Raw genomic sequence first — 23,665 nt, forward strand, 5'->3', positions numbered from 1 at the left:
AATACTTGTTTAGTGTTTACTGTGTGGCAAGCCTTGGGTATACAACAGTGAACAAGCCAGGCAAGGTCCTTGCTCTTCTGGAGCTGCCTTTCTGTCACTAGGGAACCCTGATCCCACCATAATCAAGCTGGTCACCCAGTCTCCAAAGCTCTTGCCAACTCACCTCCTCCAACCATAATGATACTCTCAGATCATGAGCATTGATTCCAACGTGTCCTTCTTTTGCTTTATCACTCCGAAATACACCTTTAATTCAATTAGAGTTGTCTGCCTAATTTCCCACTTCCTGTCACTGGCCTTTCTCGGAGAGCTGTGTTCTGTTCTGTAGAGACACTCTCTTGTCACCCTCCTCTGACTAAATAGAGATATGTTCTGTAGAGTTATCTTCTAAGGTGATGTGGTTATTTACAGTAGATATTGCATGGATAATTACCAGAATTTCATAATTGGCCCAAAACTTCAGCCTGACTCAGAGTTCTTACCTCAGCAAGGGTTCGAGTGCCACATTTTTTTTGTACTTTGCAAAAATGTTGCTTCGAATAGTGATAAACTTGTGGCCCAGATGGTTTTATTTCTTCAGTCCTAAGGTCAGATTTAATGGTGTTCATCTGAGAAAGTGGCTCAACAGGCTTCCTTCACCCTGTTGGGTTCTGTATCCATGAGGTCAGAAAATAATGAGTCATACAAACCTACATTAGGGAGATTGTCTTCCTGCAAACTACTGTCAGCTGGAGTTGAAAATAGGGTTTAAAACTTCCACAGTATTGGCAGGTGGGAAAACACAGCTGGGCTATAATGCCATCTCCAATACCGATTCTTCTGCAAAGTATAAAGAAATAACCGAAGGTATTTTTCTTGCACATATTTCTTTTTTTTTTTTAAGATTTTATTTATTTATTTGACAGAGAGAGACACAGCGAGAGGGAACACAAGCAGTGGGAATGGGAGAGGGAGAAGCAGGCTTCCCGAGGAGCAGGGAGCCTAATGCGGGGCTCGATCCCAGGACCCCGAGATCATGACCTGAGCTGGTGGCAGACGCTTAACGACTGAGCTACCCAGGTGCCCCCTTGCACATATTTCTTACTTTTAAAAAGAGCATCAGATATTTTTAATGTAAATAGTACAGTTCCTTCAGATATTTTTATATAAATAAGAGTTGTGGTACTTAGAGAATGGACACAGGATGGGAAAAGGGGACTTTTGAGTAGCTGATGAGGAAACAAAAAAAAGTGCTGGGAGTAGTCAAGGAGTAAATAAATACCTTTGCTTAAAAAGCATACCAAGCAGAGATAGAAGAGTCGTCAACAGAGCTGACAATATTTCATTTGCCAGAAAGGCCTAGAATCAAAATGAGAGGTGGGCTACGAACTGACTGTGAGAATCAGTGCGCTTCTCCGACTATCTAAGAAGTGAAGGAGCCATGGGGCAAGGGGCCTTGAATGACAGATTCATTGTTGCAAATGCTCAGGACTGTTCTTAGAGCAGTCACCTGTGGGCTCTGAAAAAATGCAGGTACCTCCCTGTGTCAGTATTTTCTAATGTCCTTCCCCCCCTCCCGGTTATTATTGAAATATTGTGATACTTAGTTAACACGGCATAAAGGTATTGCTCTACTCGCTGGGTAGGCAAACGTCTTGTCATCTACCAAGCACCTATTTAAGGCTGTGTCAAAGAAGCCAGCACCCTCTTTTACATTGGAAAATATCTTAAGTGGTGACTATTAATAATGTCACTGTGAGATTTGAAACTTAGGCAGAATAGGAGCAAAAATACTGGGGTGGGGGGGGGCAGAGGAAAGGGGATACATGAGTGCCCATTGTCAGCAAGATGAGATCAGAAGGAGGAACTGACAAATGCCCCCAGTTCCTTATTCTCCATTTAAGACCTCTTGGTTAGAGGCAACAGAATCCACCTCTTACTATCTTAAGCAAAGGACTTCATCGGAAGGGACTCACAGCCCTGAAGGAAGGCTCATGGACCAGACTTGAATGACAGTGGAATCCATGAAACTAGGGCAGTCAGGAAGGCCAAAAAGCTGAGAGATGACAACTGTCTTCAGCAGCAGCAGCAGCCTGAGCAGGATGCCATCTGCTGTTGCTGGATATCGCTGTCTGCTCCAGACTCACTGTCCTGAGGAAAGCATCCAACTGGCCAAGCCTAAGCCATACCAGCCAACTGTCAGCAGATGGAGGATGGTCCACCTTGGCTCTCACAGTGGGAAAGGTACACCAACTCCCCCCACAGTGGTGATTTCCCCTGCTGCTCTGAGAGCCGGATGCTGGGCTACCTCCGAAATGGCACGTCCAGTATATTAGGGTCAGGAAAAGGAGGCTATGAAGGAGGCTAGACGTGCTGGTACAGGCTTGTGGCCTTAGGAGCAGCTAGCGGGAGACTGAGAGACTGTGATTTGTTTCCTGCTAGTAAACCGAAGTGGCCCAGAGGATTGGAGACTGCTGGCCCCAGTTCTCTTCAGCTCATTTTCTCTGTGTTTAGCCTCTGACCTCATCCTGAGAGAAATAACAGGATGGTAGAGAAGCTGGCTAGAGGTGTAGCCTGGATTTTTAAAGCCCACTGCTAGAGCTAAAATGTCGGCTTGTGGATGTCTACCAAATACCCTTACACCCAGGGAGGCTATCAGCTAGGAGAGTCACTTCTCCTTCAGGAGAGTTAATCTGTTCTTGCTTTGTAAAGCGTGCTATTTCTTTCCCACAGAAAGTCATGAACTTTCAATCATGCTGAAATCTGAATCTGGATATAGTCTTTCCTTCACTTAATTACTTTTCTGGGTTCATGGACACAGGTGAATTTGAGGGGTAAAACTTAAGCCCCATAAATGAAATAATGGGAAGCTCTAGCATGAAGTTCAGGATGAGTTCTGGGTTAAAAGGGTTGAAACTGAGGAGGCTTTTTAACAGTTTTTCTTTTTTCTTTTTTGTGATATAATTCCCAGACTATCCAATTCACCCATCTAAAGTGTGCGATTCAGTGTTTTTTAGTATATTCATGGTTGTGCAACCAACACCACATTTTAATCTTTGAACATTTTCATAACCCCAAAAAGAAAACCTGTACCCATCGTCAGCCACTCCCCATTTCTCCCCACACTGCCTTCCTACACCCTGAGGAACTAGTAACCTACTTTTTGTCTCGATGGATTTACCTCTTCTGGACATTTCATATAAATGGAATCACATGCTTATGTGGCCTTCTGCGTCTGGCTTCTTTTACTTAGCGTGTGTTCAAAAGCCATCCATGTCATAGCATGAATCCTTTCAATCCCCTTGAATACTCTCTCAAATGCTTACATGTCCTATGGTAACTCCACGTTTAACATCTCAAGGAACTGCCAGACTGTCTTCCATGGCAGCTGTACCATTTCACTTTCCCACCAGCCGTGTTCTCAACATCCTTGCCAGCATTTATCTTCATGATGATGGCCATCCCAGTGGGTGTGAACAGTCCTCGGAGTGTGGTTTTGATTTGCATTTCCCTCAATGGAAATGAGGTTGAGCATTTTTTTCATGAGCTTAGTGGCCATTTGTCTGTCTTCTTTGGTGAAATAATTCAAATTCAGATTCTTTGCCCATTTTTGAATTGGATTATTTGTCCTTTTCTTATTGGGTTGCAAGAGTTCTTACTCTATTCTAAGTGCAAATCCCTTATCAGATGTGTGATTTTCAGGTATTTCTCCCATCGTGTGGGTTGTCTTTTCACTTTCTTGATGGTGTTCCTTGGCTCACAAAAGGCTTTCATTTTGATGAAGTCCTATTTATCTATTTCTCTTAATTTTGTCATTTGTGCTTTTGGTGTCATATGTAAGGAGGCTTTGCCTAAACCAAGGTCATGACTATTTACTCTTATCTAGTCTTTTAAGAGTGTTAAAGTTTTAGCCCTTATATTTAGGTTTGTGCTTTGTTTATGGTGTGAAGAAGGGATTCTTAATTGTTTTGATTAACAGCAATAATTGATGTTTGGTGGCAGCACCTAAAGAAAGAATAAATAATTAGATTTATTTTTTTCTCAGTCTGAACTACATTTCCAGGGGGCCACCCTCAACTTCTGTATTCTATTTCCCTTTAAATGTTTTAGGCTGTGGGGTATTAACATTATTATGGCTTTCAATGGATCTCGATTCATTGCTTGCATATGATGCACGAGGGCATTATTTAGAGTGGCAACCCTTACATAACCACTGTAAACTATTTATTTAGTTATGTTACATTCTGGACAAAATAATCTGTGCTGCCTGGAGTTGCATTTTAGGAGTTAGCAAGCTATTTTTGTGTAACAACTGTTATACCAATATCAAGAGAAAAACCACTCACCACCCTTGCTGTTTGTTCCCTGAGCCCTAGACTATTAAATCTGGAGCCAATCAAGTAATGAATGTGCTGAGGCGAACTTTTAGGTGAAAAAAATATATATATCTTTGCCCTTGCAGGTGTAGCTGATTCTGATGTGATGAGGGTCAAGGCCAAGATTTGCCCATTACAGGGAGACTCCCATGGCCAGAGTTGGTTTCTGAGATCTGTAGGAAGTTTGAATTTCAGCTGGAGTTTGACTCAAGGTGTAAGCCTGTATCTGGCTGTGCATTCAAAACAGATTTCCTCTCTTCATCTCTTCTTTCAGTCAGTTATGTCAGATGGCCCGGGCAACTGAGCTTGAATCCCCAGTTCCCTTACCAAAGTGTGTGATTCTCCCTTCCTGACAATTCTTTCACTTGCTCCCCCTGCCTCCTCCCGAGTCCAGATCCACATGAGCCCTGGCTCACTCATAAGTTCCCTGAGTCCAGGATCACCCTCTTTCCTTTCTGTGGCCTACGAAGCCTGATAGAGAGGAAATATTCAACAAGTCTTTCTTGATTATCTTCATTCCACCATATTTGCACAATTTTGCAACTGTCTTAATGGGACGCACCCTCCCCCAGAGTAGAAATTATAGTGAAATGATTAACACATGAAAAAGAAGGCAGCCTTTCTCTTTCTGCCCACAAGCCTTGCAGGTGTGGGTGTAACTGAGTTAGTGCTACTTCAGGCTGAGCTCATCTCTTAACAGTGGATGGGGGACGTAATGAAGCAAGGAATTATCTTACCAGGCTTCAGCTGTTGCTTGTGGAATAGATATTTCTGAAGGGAATCAGGGTCCACACTCTGGAATTCCTCCTCATCTGAAGTTGGAAATCTGTAATGTCAGGACCTCACCCTCTGATCCTCACCTCTGCTGGAGCCTTCCTGCTCTCTCTGTCCTTAGCCCACTCCCATCACTCCTGTTTCTTAGCCTCCCTATTGTGAATCTGAGGACATTTTGATTCCTTTCTCGGATTGGCTATTAAAAGATGAAATCAAAACATCCTCAGGGTCAAAATGTCAAGACTAAAAGTTGTTCATGCTTAAACAATGAGACTCGAACATCTAATTCTGTTTTCGTCTATGTTTCTGGTTACCTGATCATAGCATTTTCCCTTCTTAAAACTTCTATTCCCTCCTCCCCCATTTTCCTGCCTTTCCCTGGTTTATCTCCCCTTTTTGTTCAGGATGTCTCAAGAATCATCTGTTCCAATGATCTTTCTCTGACACTTCCTGGCTGGGCTCAGTGTCCATCATCTTGTTCCCACAGCACCCTGTACCTTTTTTATTGTACCTAAAAAAGGTTATGTCAAAATCATCTAGGTATTCAGGCTGGCCTTGTCCACAAGACTATAGGGTCCCTAAGGCAAGAATGCCATTTTCTTAATCTTTGTATTTTCAGTGCCTAGCACAGTGGTTGACAAATAATAGAATCTCAGTAAGTATTTGTTGACATGGACGAATTTGAACTTACTGTAATATGAAATTAAATATGCTTGTTCTTTTATTTCCTAGAGAAGTTCTTAGGATACTAATGTAGACTTATACATACTTGGAGCTTTCCTGAGGTTGACCTTGGGCATGTTGAAGTAACAGAGATTATTATTAAATGATTTTTCATACCATAGAGTCATAGAAGTGGAAGATATGTACCCATAATGTTAACGTACATTGTGCCAGAAGTGTGAACAGTGGTATGTTAAACTTAAGTTGGCCATGCCACAGCCAAAATTGTCCTGAGAGTATTGGCAGAGTGATTCTTGTTTAATGCAATGAAGTGTCATGAAACCCACTGAATAATAGGATCCCTTTTTGCCTTGCTTTCAAAACTCTCTGGCTTAGGTAGATTAAGAGATATTACTCAATGTTATTTCAACTTTAAGTATTTGTTTCACAAGTCTAACAGATTATTTTTCCATCTCTCTAGAATGTTTCAGACATTTAAAGAATGGTTTTGGTTGGAAAGATTCTGGCTTCCTCCAACAATTAAGTGGTCAGATCTTGAAGATCACGATGGACTCGTCTTCGTGAAACCCTCTCATTTGTACATGACAATCCCATATGCTTTTGGCTTGCTGATTATCAGACATTTCTTTGAAAAGTAAGTAGGATCTGTGTGTCTTTACTTCCCATGCCTCTTCTTTGCACCAACCCTGGAATACTGGAATCTTGGTATGAACTTTTAATAATCTATTGTTCAGAGGGGGGCCACTAACGGGCTACAGATTCCTGGGGGAGTTCATCAAATCGTATGTACACCAAATATGATCTAGAAGCTGAACAAATAAATATTAGGAACACAGTCTCCTCAAGTGTGTTAGTTTCACAGTGAAGAAAACTGAGATCAAGAGAAGTTAAGGAGCACAGAGCTTGTTAGCGTCATTGACAATGACACTGTCATTGACAGTGTGGGGACCCACTTCATCTTCCACATACCATGCTGTCTGACAAAGTATATACGTTCCCAGAAAGGCAATGCTAGTAGAGTCTGGGTCTAGGGGATCCATTATCATTTTAGAATGCCTATAAAAAAGCAAACAATGCCTCATTAAAGACCTAACTTAATATTTGCTTTATAGCATAGTTTATTTTAAAGGTTTATTGAAAGTTTTAATAGCAGCCCTTCAGTCCAAAGTATAAGGAAATCAAAGAAAAAAATACCAGTTTGCTTTCTCAGAAACAGTAAACTTCTTTTCTTTTTTTAAACTTAATTAAAATAGATATTACTTCAACCTTTCTATTAAAACTGTACCTGTGTTATAACAGGAGATAAATGTTCATCTATAGTCTCTGTAGTTGTCTCTGTTTCAAAAAACTCTTATTAGCACATTAACTTTTTGGAGCAAAAAGAATATTTGAATGTCAGAGTTGGAAAAACTTAAGACAAAATTTGATAAAGATCATTTTGTCCAAGACTAACTGTAATGCAGATCATATGTTTATAACCATTTGCAGGGTCCTTATCTCAAGAGTTCGTTTGACCAACTCTGTTTCATGGACTCTCCAAAAGGTTTTTGTGCAAATAACAACTTCTCTTGAGCCAACAATATGTTATTGCTATTGAGAGAAGAGGAAGCCCCTGGATACCACTTAAACTCTAGCTGGGAACATTTGAAAATGCTCTTCCTTTTTGACCATTAATTCTACTTTTTAGTCACATGTTTGGATTTGTCAAAGATTGCATAAATAAAGTAGAATTTTGTCGCTGCACTTCCAAGTTAGCAAATCACTTTCTACTATCCTGAAACACTTGCCTCTCTTGCATGGTGTGTGGTGATCCTTGAATTTGGCTCCCAGGTCCTCTACTTGTTTACACTGCAGATTGCCTACTTCTCGGTGGACAGCTCCATTTTTTATGTTGTAACCAGGACAGTGAACTAGAAAACTCTTTTGGTTGCCAAAGCAGCACAGCTGTGGAAGACCAACTTGTTCTGTCTTGGCTGAGGCCGCTCCAACAACAATCAGGAAGGAATCCAATCCTCTTGTAATTCCTAGGACCATTCTTGCTTCTTCCCAAGGGATTGAGCATACTCTATGTCATTTTCCAATCTTCTTATGTAGCTTTAACTCCCAATAACTCAGCCTTAGCTTTTTCCATTCTGTGACACTACAGAAAACCATGTGTTGGTCCACTAGCCTCAGATCTCTTTGAATGCAATAGAAGTAAGGAACATTTAACTGGGGAAGGAGATTATGCCTTTTGAAGCATACATTTATATCTTTTTCAAGGTTTCTATATCATTTGCATTAGACTAAACCACATATGTCATAAATAAAATATTAGTTACACCTTGCATTTGAGTAGAGACTTTAAGAAGTATATAAAATCACAAGTGATATGATCTCAGTCAAGAAAATAAGAGGTAAGTGATCTGGCCTACATCACACGGTTAGTATTCAAGGGATAGATTTGGGGCTTGAACCGACATGCCATGATACCAGGCTCCGGGGTGTTGGTTTTTTATTCTCTCGTTATATCAGTACTTCTTGGACTTTCATAGTGAAATACTCCTGATAGCAGACAAGAGTTAACTAATGTCTCTTGGGAATATAGAAAACATAACTTAAAGAAGTCTAGCGAATGTGTAATTTTCTGAACTCTCTTAAAAATTCATGTAAATTTGACACTGTGTTTCAGCATATCCTATGATATATTTATCACAAGAAAACTTTCTTCTTTTGTCCTAGACTCTGTTTATACTACAATTTCTCATTCTATGAAGTGACCAGTAGTTGTGATTTGGCTGGCTCATTTTTATCCTTCAGTATTAGCCATGAGCCATTTAAGATCAGGAAGTGATGTCTCTTCCTAGAAAAGCAGTTGCAGAGAGACAGAATTGATAAAGAACAAAGTAGATCATTTGAAAGTGACTGACATTTGCTTTGTATTTAGGACTACTTTTCCTTATAAATTCTGTGACATATATGTGTATATATATGTATGTTGTTGTTGGCTGGGGTGGGTAGGGGGAGTCTAGAATAGCACTTTCTAACTAGTTTATCTGGACTCTTCTATGCATTCTTTTATATGTCTGAAATATGATTGAATGGTATCTAAGCCACTCAGATTTAGATACTTGTGGAATAAACACATTATCTCAGAGTAAATTATGGTCCCAGAATGGCTCAAGGCAAGGGTGGAGGTGGTAAAATCAAAAGGTGATCTTTTTTCTTTTATTTAGTTGTGCAATGAATACATTCGACCACTTCTACCATTTCCACTGAGCAACATAAGCGCATGATGGAATGATATGTCCTCATTCCGCAAAGAAGCGAAGGTGGAATGCCCCATCTGTAGCAATTTACAAGAGTTAAAAAGGGTTGTTACTAACTGTCCTAAATTGAAATAGTCTCAAAATATGCATATTAGACTTAAATGTTATCTGAGACTTACATTGCTCCAAATACTTTGTTCTTTCATATAACACTCCCTGCTTAAACTCTGTTCAAAGAGCCTTTGAATCCTTAGGAACTGGGAATCGATCTTATGTCATGGGTTATTGTTTGTGTTTAGAAGTATTTAAACTTCACGTGCTTAATATCTGCCTAGGGCTGCCTTCTTTTTATTCTATAAAAGAATATTGGAAAAAAGGGAGGGGGGTCTGGGATTGTTAGGCTTTTGGCTCACAAGTAACTGATGAAGTGCTAGATGAAGAGGGGGTTGTCTGGGTGTCTGAATGGGGCCATCTGAAGGCTCAGTTCTGCAATAGTAGCAAACCTAAGAGACTCATTCCTTGGTAATTAACCTAACTTTGAACCTGTTACATGGGAGCAGAAGTTCACATTCTTTTTTCTTCCTCTTGGACATTTTTTTTTTTATAATCCATATCCATAAAATGAAAGTTCAGGCAAGTTAATCTCTAAGGTCCTTCTAGACTTAAGACCTGTCATTTCCCTTCTCTTTCAGGTCAGTTTATCAAATATTTATTATACTCCTTTCTTTTCTCCTTTTTCAAAACAGATTTTTAAATTAAGTACGTATTCATAATTATTTACACTTACATTAGATGAAGTGATTGATTTTCCTGATTTATTTGAAAAGGAAGGATAATGCTGAACTAGAAAACTATATTTATATACTTCCCGTGTTCCATCAAAAATGTTATTTCTGTCTTTGAAGCCTGGGCATCTTAACAAACAAGACCACATTTCTCTTTCTTGTTTAAATTAATGATTTTAATATAGATGCGTTTCCTCATTTCAGCAAGTATGCTATGGATATGTATATTTACCCATTGTGTATACTGATCCATATACTAATGATCCTCTAGAGGGGAATATTATACTTTCCCTGGCTTTGAGGTTGGTTGTATTCCCTTACTTCAAAAGTCTTTTTGGCTCAATTCCTCTTTGCTTTTTAAAATTTTCCTTATTTTTTGATTTCTGATATTTGAGAGAGCATTGAGTGAATATGACTGAGAACATCACCATATTAAAGCATTTTGTATTTGTTATTCTATTAGTAAGAACAATGAGTGTTTCCCCAATGAAAATTTTCAACTAGTGAGTTTGATAAATGAAGCAATTTCATTATTTATCCAAAAGCTTGCCAAATATGTTTTTTGAGATTTTGTTAGTTTTAAGGACATATTAATTTTTGTTTGGTTTGGACATTTTATGCAGAGGGGAATTAATTAATCATAATCCTCAAATCATAGTATGCTCTCTTCAGTCTGCATAAGACCTCTTTTTGATTGATTTGAATTAACTTTTTCATTAATTACCTTTTATCCCCATTTCCTCGTCACATTCCTGCCTGCTGGGTTCTAATGTATCTGATGGCTTTTTATTTGTATGACCCAGTAAAACATGTGCATAAACATAAAATGCATGTATTGTTAGTTGACATAAATAGTGTGGCCATAAAACCTTATTCTGTTTCTTCTTTTTTTAAATGCAGCCCTATGTTTTATGATCTATCACATTGCTCTATGTACATCTGGTGCATACTTAGTTTGTTTTTATATGTCTCTGAAATGTATGGGCCATTTCCAGGGAAACTTAGTCCATCTGGAAGTTGGATTGACTTATATATGTTATCAAATTATTTTAGAAAAAATTTTATTCAACTCCCATGGTTATAAAAAAATGAAGGGCTAAATGATCATTCATAACCGAAATTTCTGGCATTTAATTAAACACAGAAACCTCTAAGTAAGTACTAAAATAGACTGACCTGGCAGAAAATAGAGCTTTTGTTAGAACTGGAGAAAGAATAGAGTCATATCATTATTTTTTTTAATCAGCTTTAGGGGTGCCTGGGTAATGCAGTAGGTTAAGCTTCCAACTCTTGGAATCTCAGGGTCTTGAGATCTTATGATCTCAAGGTCATGAGCTCAAGCCCTGCGTTGGGCTCCAAGCTCAGCATGGACTCTGCTTAGGTTTCTCTCTCCCTCTCTCTTTGCCTGCCCCCCTGCCCCCACCTTGTGCACTCTCTCTCTTTCTCTCTAAAATAAATAAGCAAATCTTCTAAAAGATCAGCTTTATTGAGGTATGATTTACATACAATAAAGTTCATCCAAAATTTAATGCATTTTGACAACTATACAGTGGTGTAACCATCACCACAATTATGATGTAGAAGATTTCCATCAGCTGAGAAACTCTCCTGTACCCTGTATGGTTCATCCTCTCCCTACCTACTAGCTCTTTGAAATCACTGATATGCTTTCTGTCAGCCTAATTTGCCTTTTTGATTTCTACCAATGGAATCATTAGATCACAGTCTTTTGTGTCTGGCTTCTTTCACTTAACATAATACATTGGAGATTATTTTCATGTAGTTGTATGTATCCGTGATTCCTTGTCATTGCTGGGTAGTCTTTCAACATATTGACATACCACAATTTATTTATGTTTAGTTGTTGGAAATTTGGATTGTTTACAGTTTTTAGCTATTATGAATAAAGCTACTATGAATATTTGAGTACAAGAATTTGTACGGACACATGCTTTTATTTCCCTTGGTAAATTGCTGAAGTGTTTGCTCTTCAAAAGACATTGTTAATGTATGCATACCCATACAATGAATTATTATTCAGTAATAAAAAGGAATGCACTCCAAATACATCCAAAAACATTAATGGACCTCAAAAACATTAGGCTAGTGAAAGGAGCCAGACACAAACAACCACCTATTATTGTATGATTCCATTATATTAAATATCCTAAAAAGACAAAGCTATAAAGACAGAATATAGGTTAGTGATTGCCTGGGGCAGGGGTGGGAGGGAACGGAAGTAACAGTAAATATGCATGAGGGATTATATTGGAATGATGAAAATCTTCTAAAGTTGATTTGTGGTGATGATTCTACAACTTGGTAATTTTACTTAAAAAAAAAATCACTGAATAGTATACTTGGAAAAGGTGAATTATATGATATGCAAAAATGTCTATGTGGTTATTTTTAAAAATATAAATAAAATAAAAATACAAACCACAGACTGGGAGAAAATATATTATATGCAAAACATATATCTGATGAGGGACTTAAATTCAGAATATATAAAGAACTCTTTAACTCAATAATAAACAAAGAAATAACTTGATTTTTAAAATGGGCAAAAGACTTGAATAGATAATTCACCGAAAATTTACAAATGGCAAGTAAACACATGAAAAGGTGTCCAACATCATTAGTCATTAGCAAAATGCAAATTAAAGCCACTACACCCTGGAAATTAACAAAAATGTCAGAGTAAGGACCTCCAAAAATTCTCTCTTCCCTAAAAGCAATCAGAAAACTAGCAAAAATTGTCAAAATCAACTTTTCAGAATTCAGAATTAACCAAAGGTTAGCAGCAATTCAGGGATTGTTATTTAAGAAAAACAGCTGACTCTTGGAAAGAAGAACAAGCTTTGTGACTTTTTTTTTTTAAGATTTTATTTATTTTTTGACAGAGAGAAACACAGCGAAAGAGGGAACATAAGCAGGGGGAGCGGGAGAGGGAGAAGCAGGCTTCCCGCCGAGCAGGGAGCCTGATGTGGGGCTCGATCCCAGGACCCTGGGATCATGACCTGAGCCGAAGGTGGACGCTTAACCATCTGAGCCACCCAGGCACCCTGCTTTGTGACATTTTAACTTGCCCTATTCCTATCCTGCCCTGTCCACCTCTGTGATAGCCTTGAAAACCCAATAGCCCGTAATTTCAGGGGAAACCAGTATCCTGGCAGCCATTGAAGGGGGCAGAACAGAGCATCACTACTAGGGAAATAACATTATCTGACCTCTCTTGTGGTTCCCTAGAAGGCAGTCATTCTAAGTCTGTCTTTATTTGACCTGAGTCAGAAAAGCCTTTTCCCTGAAGGTGCTTGTCTAAAACAAGTAGAGGCAATTGACTAACTTTGGAACTACCTGAGGTTGTTAATAACAATTGGGGCAAACAATAGACTAACCAAAACACTTAAAAAGAAAAACTGGAAAATAAGATGTCTACAGCAGACTTTGAAAAGCTCAGACATATTCTTGGAAACCAGAGGACACTTGAATTTGTAGAGCTTTGGGTATGCCCAGGGCTCTCCACATGCCCAGAAAAGATATGAGAAGGCCCTTAGCTCTCACCTCTAGATGATCTTGAGGCTCTGAGCAAAGAAGTGAAAGCTAAGGCAAAGTTGGCAACTGCCTAGCTGAGTGTTGAAGGTGTGCCCCAAAATGTATGCAGAGCTCCTTGGCAAAGACTGGGAGATTTATTGGTTCCAGACATTTAAGGAAATCTCTGTCTAGTCATTAGGTGACAGTTAAGGTAATCCAGTAGAGACTCCAGTGCCCAAATATGACAGAGAATACAGACTTCATAGATCATTTCAAACAAGGAATGAAACAAACAAATGGACAATGATAACAAACCACAAAACCAACAAACTCTGAGAGGGATAATCCGATTTCCAGAGTTGCCACATTATATTATTAAACATGTCCAATTTTCAACACAATTATAAGGCATGTAAAGAAACAAGAAAATACAAGGAAAAAGTAATCCCCTTTTTGTAAGTAAAATGTCCCTTACAAAACCTGGATGTTAGCCTTATAAGATAAAGACTTTATTATTTTTAATTAATTAATTCATTTATTATTATTATCACTATTGTTATCATTTAGAGAGAGAGTGTGTGAGCAGGAAAGATGCAAAGGGAGAGGGAGAAAGAGAGAATCCCAAGCAGACTCCATGCACAGCATGACCCTATGCTGGGCTCAATCTCACAACCCTGAGATCATGACCCAAGCTGAAATAAAGAATTGGACACTTAAGTGACTGAGCCACCTAGGTGTCCCTAGATAATGACTTTAAATCAGCTATTTTAAACATGTTCAAAGAACTAGAGAAAAGCATGTTTAAGACCTAAAGGAAAGAATGAGAACAATGTCTCACCAAATCAAGACTATAAAAAGATTGTAATTAGACATATAGGCATATATAGGGATGATTTTTAAAATTTTGAAATTATAGAAAATATTATCTTAATAAAAATTTGGAACTTAAAAAAAAAGAAATTATAAAAGAAATCAAAGAGAAATTTTGGAGTTGTAAAGTACAGTGACTCATGACAAATTCACTAAAGGTGCCCAACAGCATATTTGAGCAAGTAGAAGAGTTAGCAGTCTGAGGAAGAGAAAAAAAAAAGTAAAAAAAGAATGAAAGAAAACAAAGAGCCTGAGAGACCTGTGGTATAGCATGAAGCCTAACAACATACGCATAATGGGAGTTCCAGAAGAAGAGGAGAAAATGAGTAGGATAGAAAGTACTTGAAGAAATACATGGCCAGAAATGTACTCAAATTTGATGACAAACATTAATCTACACATCCAAGAAGCTAAACAAATTCCAAGTAGGATAAATTTAAAAATCCACACCTAGATGCATCACAAAGTGTTCAAAGACAAAAACAACAAATCTTGAAAGCTAGAGAGAAGCATCTATCACATATAAGAGACCTTCAATAAGATTAAGAGTTGATTTCTTATCAGCAATCATAGAGGCCAAAGGTAGTGGGAAGACATATAAAAAGTGCTTAAAAAAAAAAACAACTGTCAACTGAGAAAAACTATCTTTTAAAATGAAAGAGAAATTAAGACATTTCCTGATGAACAAAAACTGAAAGAATTTGTTGCTTCCAGAGCCATCCCACAAGAATATTAAAGGAAATCCTTCAGACTGAAATTAGAGGACACAAGACAATAACTTGAATCCATATGAAGAAATAAAAAGCACCACCAGTAAAGTCACCTACATAAGAAATAAAAAGAAAGTATACGCACAGTTTTTGTTTGTAACACATTTTTTCTCCTATCTGATTTAAAAGCCAACTACATCAAACAGTAATCATAAATCTGTGTTGATGAAAACATAATTTATAAATATATGATTTGTATGATTAATAGCACAGAAAGGGGAGGTAATGAAGTTTTTGTATATTGCTGATATTATTTTGGTATTAATCTGAACTAGGATGTTATGAATGAAGATGTTAATTATAATACTTAGTTAACCACTAAGAAAATTATTTTAAAAGAAGAATATTTTGGGGCACCTGGGTACCTCAGTCAGTTGAGCATCTAACTCTTGATTTTGGCTCAGGTCATGATCTCATGAGATCAAGCCCTTAGGCTCCATGCTTAGTGTGGGGAGTCTGAGATTCTCTCACTTTCTCCCTCTCCCCCTGCCCCTCCTCCTGCTGATGCTCTCTCTGTCTCTCTAAAATAAATAAATAAATCTTTAAAAAAAAGGTAAAAGAAGAATATTTTAAGGAAGAGAGAAAATTAAAAAGCTACACTAGACAATATCTCTTTAACACAAAAGAAGGTAACTTATTGAAGAATAGAGAAATAACAAAGACATAAGATATATAGAAAACAAATAACAAAATAGCAGACATAAATCCTATTTTATCAGTAATTAAATGTAATTTTCATGAATGTAAATAGATTAAATATTCCAACTGAAAGGCATAGATAGGAGAGATGGATACAAATACATGATCTGGGGTGCCTGGGTGGCTCAGTTGGTTAAGTGTCTGACTTTTGATTTTGGTTCAGGTCAAGATCTCAGGGTTGTGAGATCAAGCCCTGCATCAGGCTCCGTGCTCAGCACAGAGTCTGCTTGTCCTTCTCCCTCTGCTCCTTCCTTCCCCCACTCTCTCTCAAATAAATAAATAAAATATTAAAAAAAATACATGATCCAACTATATGCTTTCTATAAGAAACACACTTGAGGTTCAAAGACATAAATAGGTTGACAATAAAAGTATGGGAAAAGATATACCAAGCAAACGGTAACCAAAAAAGAACCGGAGTGGCTATATACTAATGCCAGGCAATTTAGACTTTCATAGACTTTTAAATTGTTACTGGAAATGAGAACATTTTATAATATAAAAGGGTAAATCTATCAAGATGATATAATAATTATAAACATATATGTACCTAACAACAAATCTCCAAAATGCATGAAGCAAAAACTGACAGAATTGAAGGGAGAAATAGACAACTCAACAAATAGTTGTAGATGTGAATATCTCACTTTTAGTAATGGATACTTAGGGGGAATTAATAAGGAAATAGAAGACTTGATCAGCACTATAAACCAAGTAGACATAACAGTCATCTTTAGAACATAGCACCCAATGACAACAGAAGACACATTCTTCTCATATGCACAAGGAACGTTCTCCAGGACAGACCATATGTTAGGCCATAAGACAAGTCTCAATAAGCATAAAGAAATGGAAATCATACCAAGTGTGTTTTCCAATCACAATGAAATGAAATTAAAATTCAGTAACACACAGAAATTGGGAAATGAGCAAATACGTGGCAATTGAACAGCATACTTCTAAATAACCAATGGGTCAGAGGAGGAATCACCGTAAATTAGAAAATACTTTGAGATGAATGACAAAGAAAACACAATATCAAAACTTATGAGATACAGCCACATAGTGCTCAGAAGGAAATTTAGAGCTTCAAACACCTATATTAAAAAAGAAGAAAGATCTCAAATCAATAAACTTCTACCTTCAGAAAAGAAGAAAAAAGAGCAAACTAAACTTCTAGCAAGCAGAAGTTAGGAAATAATAAAGATTAGAGTGGAAATTCAATGAAAACCAGGACACACCCAGTAAAATCCTGAGATTAAAAGGACTGGTAATACCAAGTGTTGGCAGGGATATGGAGTAACTGGAACTCTGGCCCATTACTTGCAGGAATGCAAAGTGGTGCCACCACCTGGAAAACAGTTTGCCAATTTCTTATAAAGTTAAATGTATACTTGTTATACCACCTACCAATCCCACTCCTCGATATTTACCCAAGAGTCAGGCCATTTTTCTCATTAGTTAGAACTTCAAATAGGAACATAGTAATTCTATAAGACAATGATCACCAAGTAAAAATTTCTTTTTATTTCTTTTTTAAATTTTTTTATTTTTTAAAGATTTTATTTATTTGACAGAGAGAGACACAGTGAGAGAGGGAAAACAAGCAGGGGGAGTGGAAGAGGGAGAAGCAGGTTTCCCGCCGAGCAGGGAGCCCAATGCGGGGCTCGATCCCAGGACCCTGAGATCATGATCTGAGCCGAAGGCAGACGCTTAACGACTGAGCCACCCAGGCGCCCCACGAAGTAAAACTTTCAATAACAAAATTATTATTCATTTGAATCCCTTGGAGTCTTAAAATGAAACTCTAAGTGGAATGGCTTATCCCAATTCTGGGATCTCATATATAAATATATTTGGATTTACATAAGTGAATTTTTAATGGTACAAGTATTTTATTTTTTTAAGGTATTGCTTGTATAAAGGGTCTCAAAATTTGCTCTCCTTGAATTTCTTTGCAAGGCAGAGGTTAGCTGTAGGTAGCCCAAGGACAACATGACCCAATGGCTGATGCTTCATTTGGAATCTAAAGTAAGGCTTGAGTTTTCTGGTGTCATTTTGGGTTCATTCTGAGATTTTGGACTTTCTTTCATATTTTGTAGGTTTATTGCTACACCTCTAGCAAAATCATTTGGCATTAAAGAGGAAGTTCGAAAGAAGATTATACCAAATACCGTCTTAGAGAATTTTTTCAAATATTCCACAAGGCAACCATCTCAAGTAAGTACAAGTTCTTTGTTTGGGGATTAAAAAAAAAATCTCCTTTCTTAATGTTTCAGTCACCTGTGGCTTACCTCATCTGTTCAAGATATCCGTTCCAGTTGGCCATCAAATGATTTGACTCATTTGGATTTTTTTCCTCTATTGACAGGTTATACAGCATTCCAAGCATAGTATAAAATGATACAGAAATATTATAAAATAACCAATATTCATAGTTGAACTATTGTGTTCAACTATAGTGTTTAACACTAATAATCAATGCCATAATTTGGGTAGAAAGATCAAAATTAAATTTTGGAGGGTAGGATATGTACAAAGTACCCCAATCACTAAAGACCACTGACAGTTACGGCACAGTAGCCCATATCTAACACTTCTGATGACTGTGGCATCATTGATATACACTACACACTTTAGGAAATTGTTCACGGGGGTGGCTGTCGTGAGTAGGCCATTTCATTTTATCCAAGTCCTCCACATGTTTAAAAATGCGCCATGCTCCTGCCCACTCCCCAGGAAAGTCAGAGTTCTCTCTATAATACAAGATGCACTTCATGAAATGGTGTAGTGCAAGGAATGTTTACATAACCCAAAGAAGGTTGTCTTAAAAGGTCGTTTTTTTTTTTTTTAAGATTTTATTTATTTGTCAGAGAGAAAGAAAGAGAGCACAAGCAGGGGGAGCGGCAGGCATAGGGAGAAGCAGGCTTGCCACTGAGCAGGGAGCCCAATGCAGGACTCTGGGATCATGACCTGAGCCAAAGGCAGACGCTTAACTGACTGAGCCACCCAGGCGCCCCCACAAAAAAAGGTTTTAATCCAATAGTTGTAAAAAAAGATGGCGCCTAGGCGGGTCTGGTTTCATTTTCACCATAGTTAAAATGAGAGATGAAATAAAAACTCTCTAATGAATACAGATGGTGATCACTAGTCATTTTTTTTCTGCATATGTTAATTTTTAAATGAAATTTACATGTGACTTATTTTTCTTTCTTTCTTTTTATTATGTTATGTTAGTCACCATACAGTACATCATTAGTTTTTGATGTAGTGTTCCCTGATTCATTGTTTGTGCATAACACCCAGTGCTCTGTTCAATACGTGCCCTCTTTAATACCCATCACCAGGCTAACCCATCCCCCCAGCCCCCTCCCCTCTAGAACCCTCAGTTTGTTTCTCAGTGTCCATAGTCTCTCATGGTTCGTCTCCCCCTCCGATTTCCGCCCCCCTTCGTTTTTCCCTTCCTATTATCTTCTTCTTTTTTTTAACATATAATGTATTATTTGTTTCAGAGATACAAGTCTGTGATTCAACAGTCTTACACAATTCATAGCACTCACCCTAGCACATACCCTCCCCAGTGTCCATCACCCAGCCACCCCATCGCTCCCACCCCCCACCACTCCAGCAACCCTCAGTTTGTTTCCTGAGATTAAGAATTCCTTATATCAGTGAGGTCATATGAGGCATGTCTTTCTCTGATTGACTTATTTCGCTCAGCATAATACCCTCCAGTTCCATCCACGTTGTTGCAAATGGCAAGATTTCATTCCTTTTTATGGCTGCATGATATTCCATTGTGTATATATACCACATCTTCTTTATCCATTCATCTGTCGATGGACATCTTGGCTCTTTCCATAGTTTGGCTATTGGATCACCAGTCATTTTAAAAGTCAAGAGCATGTGCTCGCACAGTTTAGGATTGATAGATTTTAAGGGTGCCTAACTTTATTTGCAAAGTTCAGTTGCATCTACGATGACTGTTTCTATCATGGGTCTGGTTGAGCTCATATGGAGGTCTGACCATAGCGCGTGGCATCGCGTCCAGAATTGTTCACAGCTAGCCAGCACTGTCTGTAACTTCTGCCCTCAGGTTCTGTACTGGACTCCCTTGTTTGTTTGTTTTCTAAAATGAGGACAGTCTGACAAGCCTTTTCCACATGTTCTTCATTTCCATGTGCTCCAAAGGACTGTTCTTGTTCCTTTCAATACTGCTGTTAACAGGGGCGATAATAAACGCCCAAGCATCATTTCACATTTTTCAAAAGGGAAATTACTTAGCTGTGGTTATGAAAACTTCAGGCTCTTTCAGAGTCCTCATTATTTTTCTCTTTCTGTTTGAGAATAAAGCACTCGGGTAATACCTTGTATAAAACATGAAGAACGGTGCTATGCTCTCAATTACTTGATATGTTTGCTATAGCAAAACCTTCAGGTCAGCATTTTAGGAAACTTAAAATGAGGAAATTTGGTCTTTATCAAGTTTCCCTGCTATGGAGAGAAAAGAGCCATGTGACAGTTAAAGAAATACCAACATAACATCTGGCACAATTTTCTGTGCATTGTAGGTGTTCAATAAGTGCTTCTTTTATGTATCGATAAGAAATTACTTCCAGAGACTTTTGTTTGCAAGAGGATTTCCATCCCAATAATATTGTAGTGAATGGAGTCAGTATTGTCAAGATTGATGTTACACCCGATTCATCTGTGCTCCAAGAGAGAAAATAAATTGCTTCAAATCATGTTCGAGTGCTATTTCTAGATGCATTTATTAAGCAGATATGTATAGAAATGATGGGATAATAAAAATGAATTGCTTCCCGCGAGGGAGTATGATGAGCTGTGTGGGTTAGTGAATCCAGACCTCCAGAGTTGTGAGAACAAAGACCTTGGACGCAAGGGCAAAGTGAACATGGTGTCCAACTCCGGACATACGCCTGCTCCTCCATTCCGTACATGCCGCTGGAGGGGGACTTTATCAGTGCCAATGCCCTGTCCCCCCCCCCAGGATAAATCCCAGACAAAGCCCCCCTTGATGTGAGCGTAGCCACATCTTTCCTCCCCTCCTCTTCATATGGCTCTACCCTGCCAGACTTCTTTCTGTTCCCCAGGGGTTCCCTGCTCACCCTTGCTCTCATCTCCACACGACCTTCCTTTCTTTACCCTCTCCTTCTCTGAGGCTTTTTTCAGGATCCAGCCTATGTGTAACTTTCCGGAAGTGCCTACACAGAGTTAGGTCCCATGGTATCCTGATCTTCCCCTATCTTAGCACTCATGGTATTTCATTAGAATTCTTTGTTTTATTTTCTTACTTTCGGGCCCCACGTCCATGTTATTATTCATTTCGATCCCCAATGATTAGCACAATGCTTGCAAGAAGGAGGCAACAATAAATGGTTGCCAACTCAGTGTCCTCAAGAGCTCAAAAACAAAACAAAACACAACAACAACACAAACAGTGGCAAACCCTTGGCCTATAAAAGGTGTTAGAGAGGGCAGTTAGGTTACAGAGAAACAGAGTATCATATGGGCTGTATCCTGTGTTTTGTTTTGCATTCCTTCTTGCAGATTAAATAACAGGTAGCAATTTAGGAGGTACATAGAAGTTGCAGTTAGGCCTTTGCCAGTCTTCAGTGTGAGAGCTGCTTTATGAATTTTATCCACTGTTAACCCTGCGCACGTGAACAATTAGGTGAACTCTGCACAATAACACAGTAGAAACTGTATGACTGGTCCCAGACTGGAGGGTGTCCAGCCATCAGGCAGGCTTTGTTCAGCCCTCACAATGTTGGTCCTAAATTTACTTAAATTTACTTTGAGGCATCGGTCAACATTTGGAACGTGCTAGTCACGTCACAACAAAATCCTGGGTGTGCGCTTTCCCTCTGGAGCCATCAGCGAGGGCTGGTTCACAGCTGCGCTTTTGGAGCAAAGCGGGTGCTTTCCTGTTTGCTTTGTCAGTCGCTTCTGCTTATCTCCTCAACGCTGAAGCTGAGGGTCAGTTTGATGCCATTTTATTTTTTCTAGTAAAGAGGAAATGGAAATACTTTGTGTACTTATGTTGGAAAATGAAAGATCAAGAGGGCAGGTATTTCAAAAACTTACAGAGCTTATTTCTTTGTGTCAGTTGAAGACACCATAGGTTTAGCATATAAAACCTGCCTGTGCGAAAGAATACAACTTAAAATCCCACCATGAAACAGACCTGATCCACTCAATCATATGTGTTTTTGGTCTGGCCCTCGGAGAGCTTCAAAGTGTATGACCTTTGAGCTAATCCATCATCCGTATTATTTCCAAATTTAAAAATAAATTCTGCTTCCCAGAAGAGAAGCGATCATCATTAGTATATTCTACAATCTTAATTTTTTTATGATTGGAATTATTTTCATTAGTTTGAAATGGGCTCTACATCTGATTAAACGTGAAAGTGATAGCCAACACCTTTTGAGTTTTTCCTGTCGTATTTTTTGGAGCCAGCACAAAGGTCGTGTGAAAGAACAGAAAGTGCACTAGCCTACATTCTTTTTTTTTTTAATCTTTTTTTTTATTTATCTGACAGAGAGAGACAGTGAGAGAGGGAACACAAGCAGGGGGAGTGGGAGAGGGAGAAGAGGCTTCCCGCCGAGCAGGGAGCCCGATGCGGGACTCGATCCCAGGACCCTGGGATCATGACCCGAGCTGAAGGCAGTCGTTTAACCAACTGAGCCACCCAGGTGCCCCACTAGCCTACCTTCTTATCCTCACTTTACTATTAATTTTAGGTCTTGGACAACTTACTAAAACTCTTGGTGTTCCCATTTCTCGTAGGAAAAATGAGGAGGTTGGATCTGATTAACACCTTAAACTGTACTTCTCTACCTGGTACCTAGGAAGCCTAGATAAAACTTTGCTGAGCGAGTGAGCTCACATCTGCAGCTCGAATGTATGGGTTGCTGCCAAATTATGGAGTATTGATATTTCTTAGTAACTCAGAGTTGTGCTGGGATTTTTTTTTTTTTTTTTTGTGGGTCTGTGTGTGTGCGTGTCTGTGTGTGTGATCCCATAAGCAAAAGAGGTAAATTCATTGGCTCCAGAGCTAACGCAGAATGCCTCTTCTCTCCAGGGCACAAGCTCTGGTAACCGAATCATACCGTCTCTTGACTGCCTGCCCATCTGACTACTCTTTATCACCTGTTCATTCATGTTGTCCCTTTTCAGACTGATATTTACGGACTGGCAAAGAAGTGTAACTTGACAGAGCGCCAGGTGGAAAGATGGTTTAGGAGTCGGCGGAATCAAGGGAGGCCTTGCAGGATGAAGAAATTCCAGGAAGCTTGGTAAGAAGGACAGTCAAAGCTTTTGCAATGCTGCAGTTTTATAATATGGAACAGAATGGTCATCTCAGAAAGAACACTAATGTTGGAGCAGAAGAGGAGTTTGGACCCAGCCCTGTCACTTACCAATTGGGTGTTTTAGGCTAGTCGCCCATCTACCGTCTCTGATTCCATTTCCTTCTCGATGAAATGGGGTGAAGCTATGAACTCTCTAAGATGAATAGGAGGTATGATGTACTTATCTTAAAGTCCAGAAAAAAATGCAAACGTCTTAACTGCTGTTTCTTTTTTTTAAGGTAGAGGTTGGCCCTACGTCGCAAGACTTTATCAACTGTTTCTAATCACATTCCAATTATTAAATCACATTATAAGAGCAGAGAATGGGAAGGTGTCTGTTCTTCCATCCCACTTGACTCATTCCCCCCTCCAGCCCCCCACCCCTTGCCTGTGGACTGGATGGCCAGTTCCTCTGGGTTTCCCAGTTGGTTTTTGGGGGGGGGGTGGTCAGCACCTGTTGGGGTCCAAGTAGGATTTTTGCCAGAGCTGGCCACTTTGAATATGCTCTGGGAGGAATGAGGCTGCATAACACTTATTTTTGGTTTCATTTGAGTTCTGTGGGTTTTTTTT

The 23,665-nt window shown here is 38.8% G+C and overlaps 1 protein-coding gene across 2 annotated transcripts in view; it reads left to right on the forward strand.

Annotated features, from left to right (window-relative positions):
- Positions 1-23,665, forward strand: part of CERS3 (ceramide synthase 3) — a 105,172-nt gene that overhangs the window by 19,048 nt on the left and 62,459 nt on the right. For both annotated transcript variants that reach the window (XM_021680647.1, XM_021680648.1), the window contains 3 exons: positions 6,274-6,447; positions 17,822-17,939; positions 22,923-23,041. In XM_021680647.1, coding sequence (XP_021536322.1) covers positions 6,275-6,447; positions 17,822-17,939; positions 22,923-23,041 — 410 coding nt within the window. In that variant the 5' untranslated portion in view covers position 6,274. The remainder of the gene's footprint in view (positions 1-6,273; positions 6,448-17,821; positions 17,940-22,922; positions 23,042-23,665) is intronic.

This window comes from Neomonachus schauinslandi, chromosome 9 (genome assembly GCF_002201575.2).
Source record: "Neomonachus schauinslandi chromosome 9, ASM220157v2, whole genome shotgun sequence".
NCBI classification, from domain to species: Eukaryota; Metazoa; Chordata; class Mammalia; order Carnivora; family Phocidae; genus Neomonachus; species Neomonachus schauinslandi.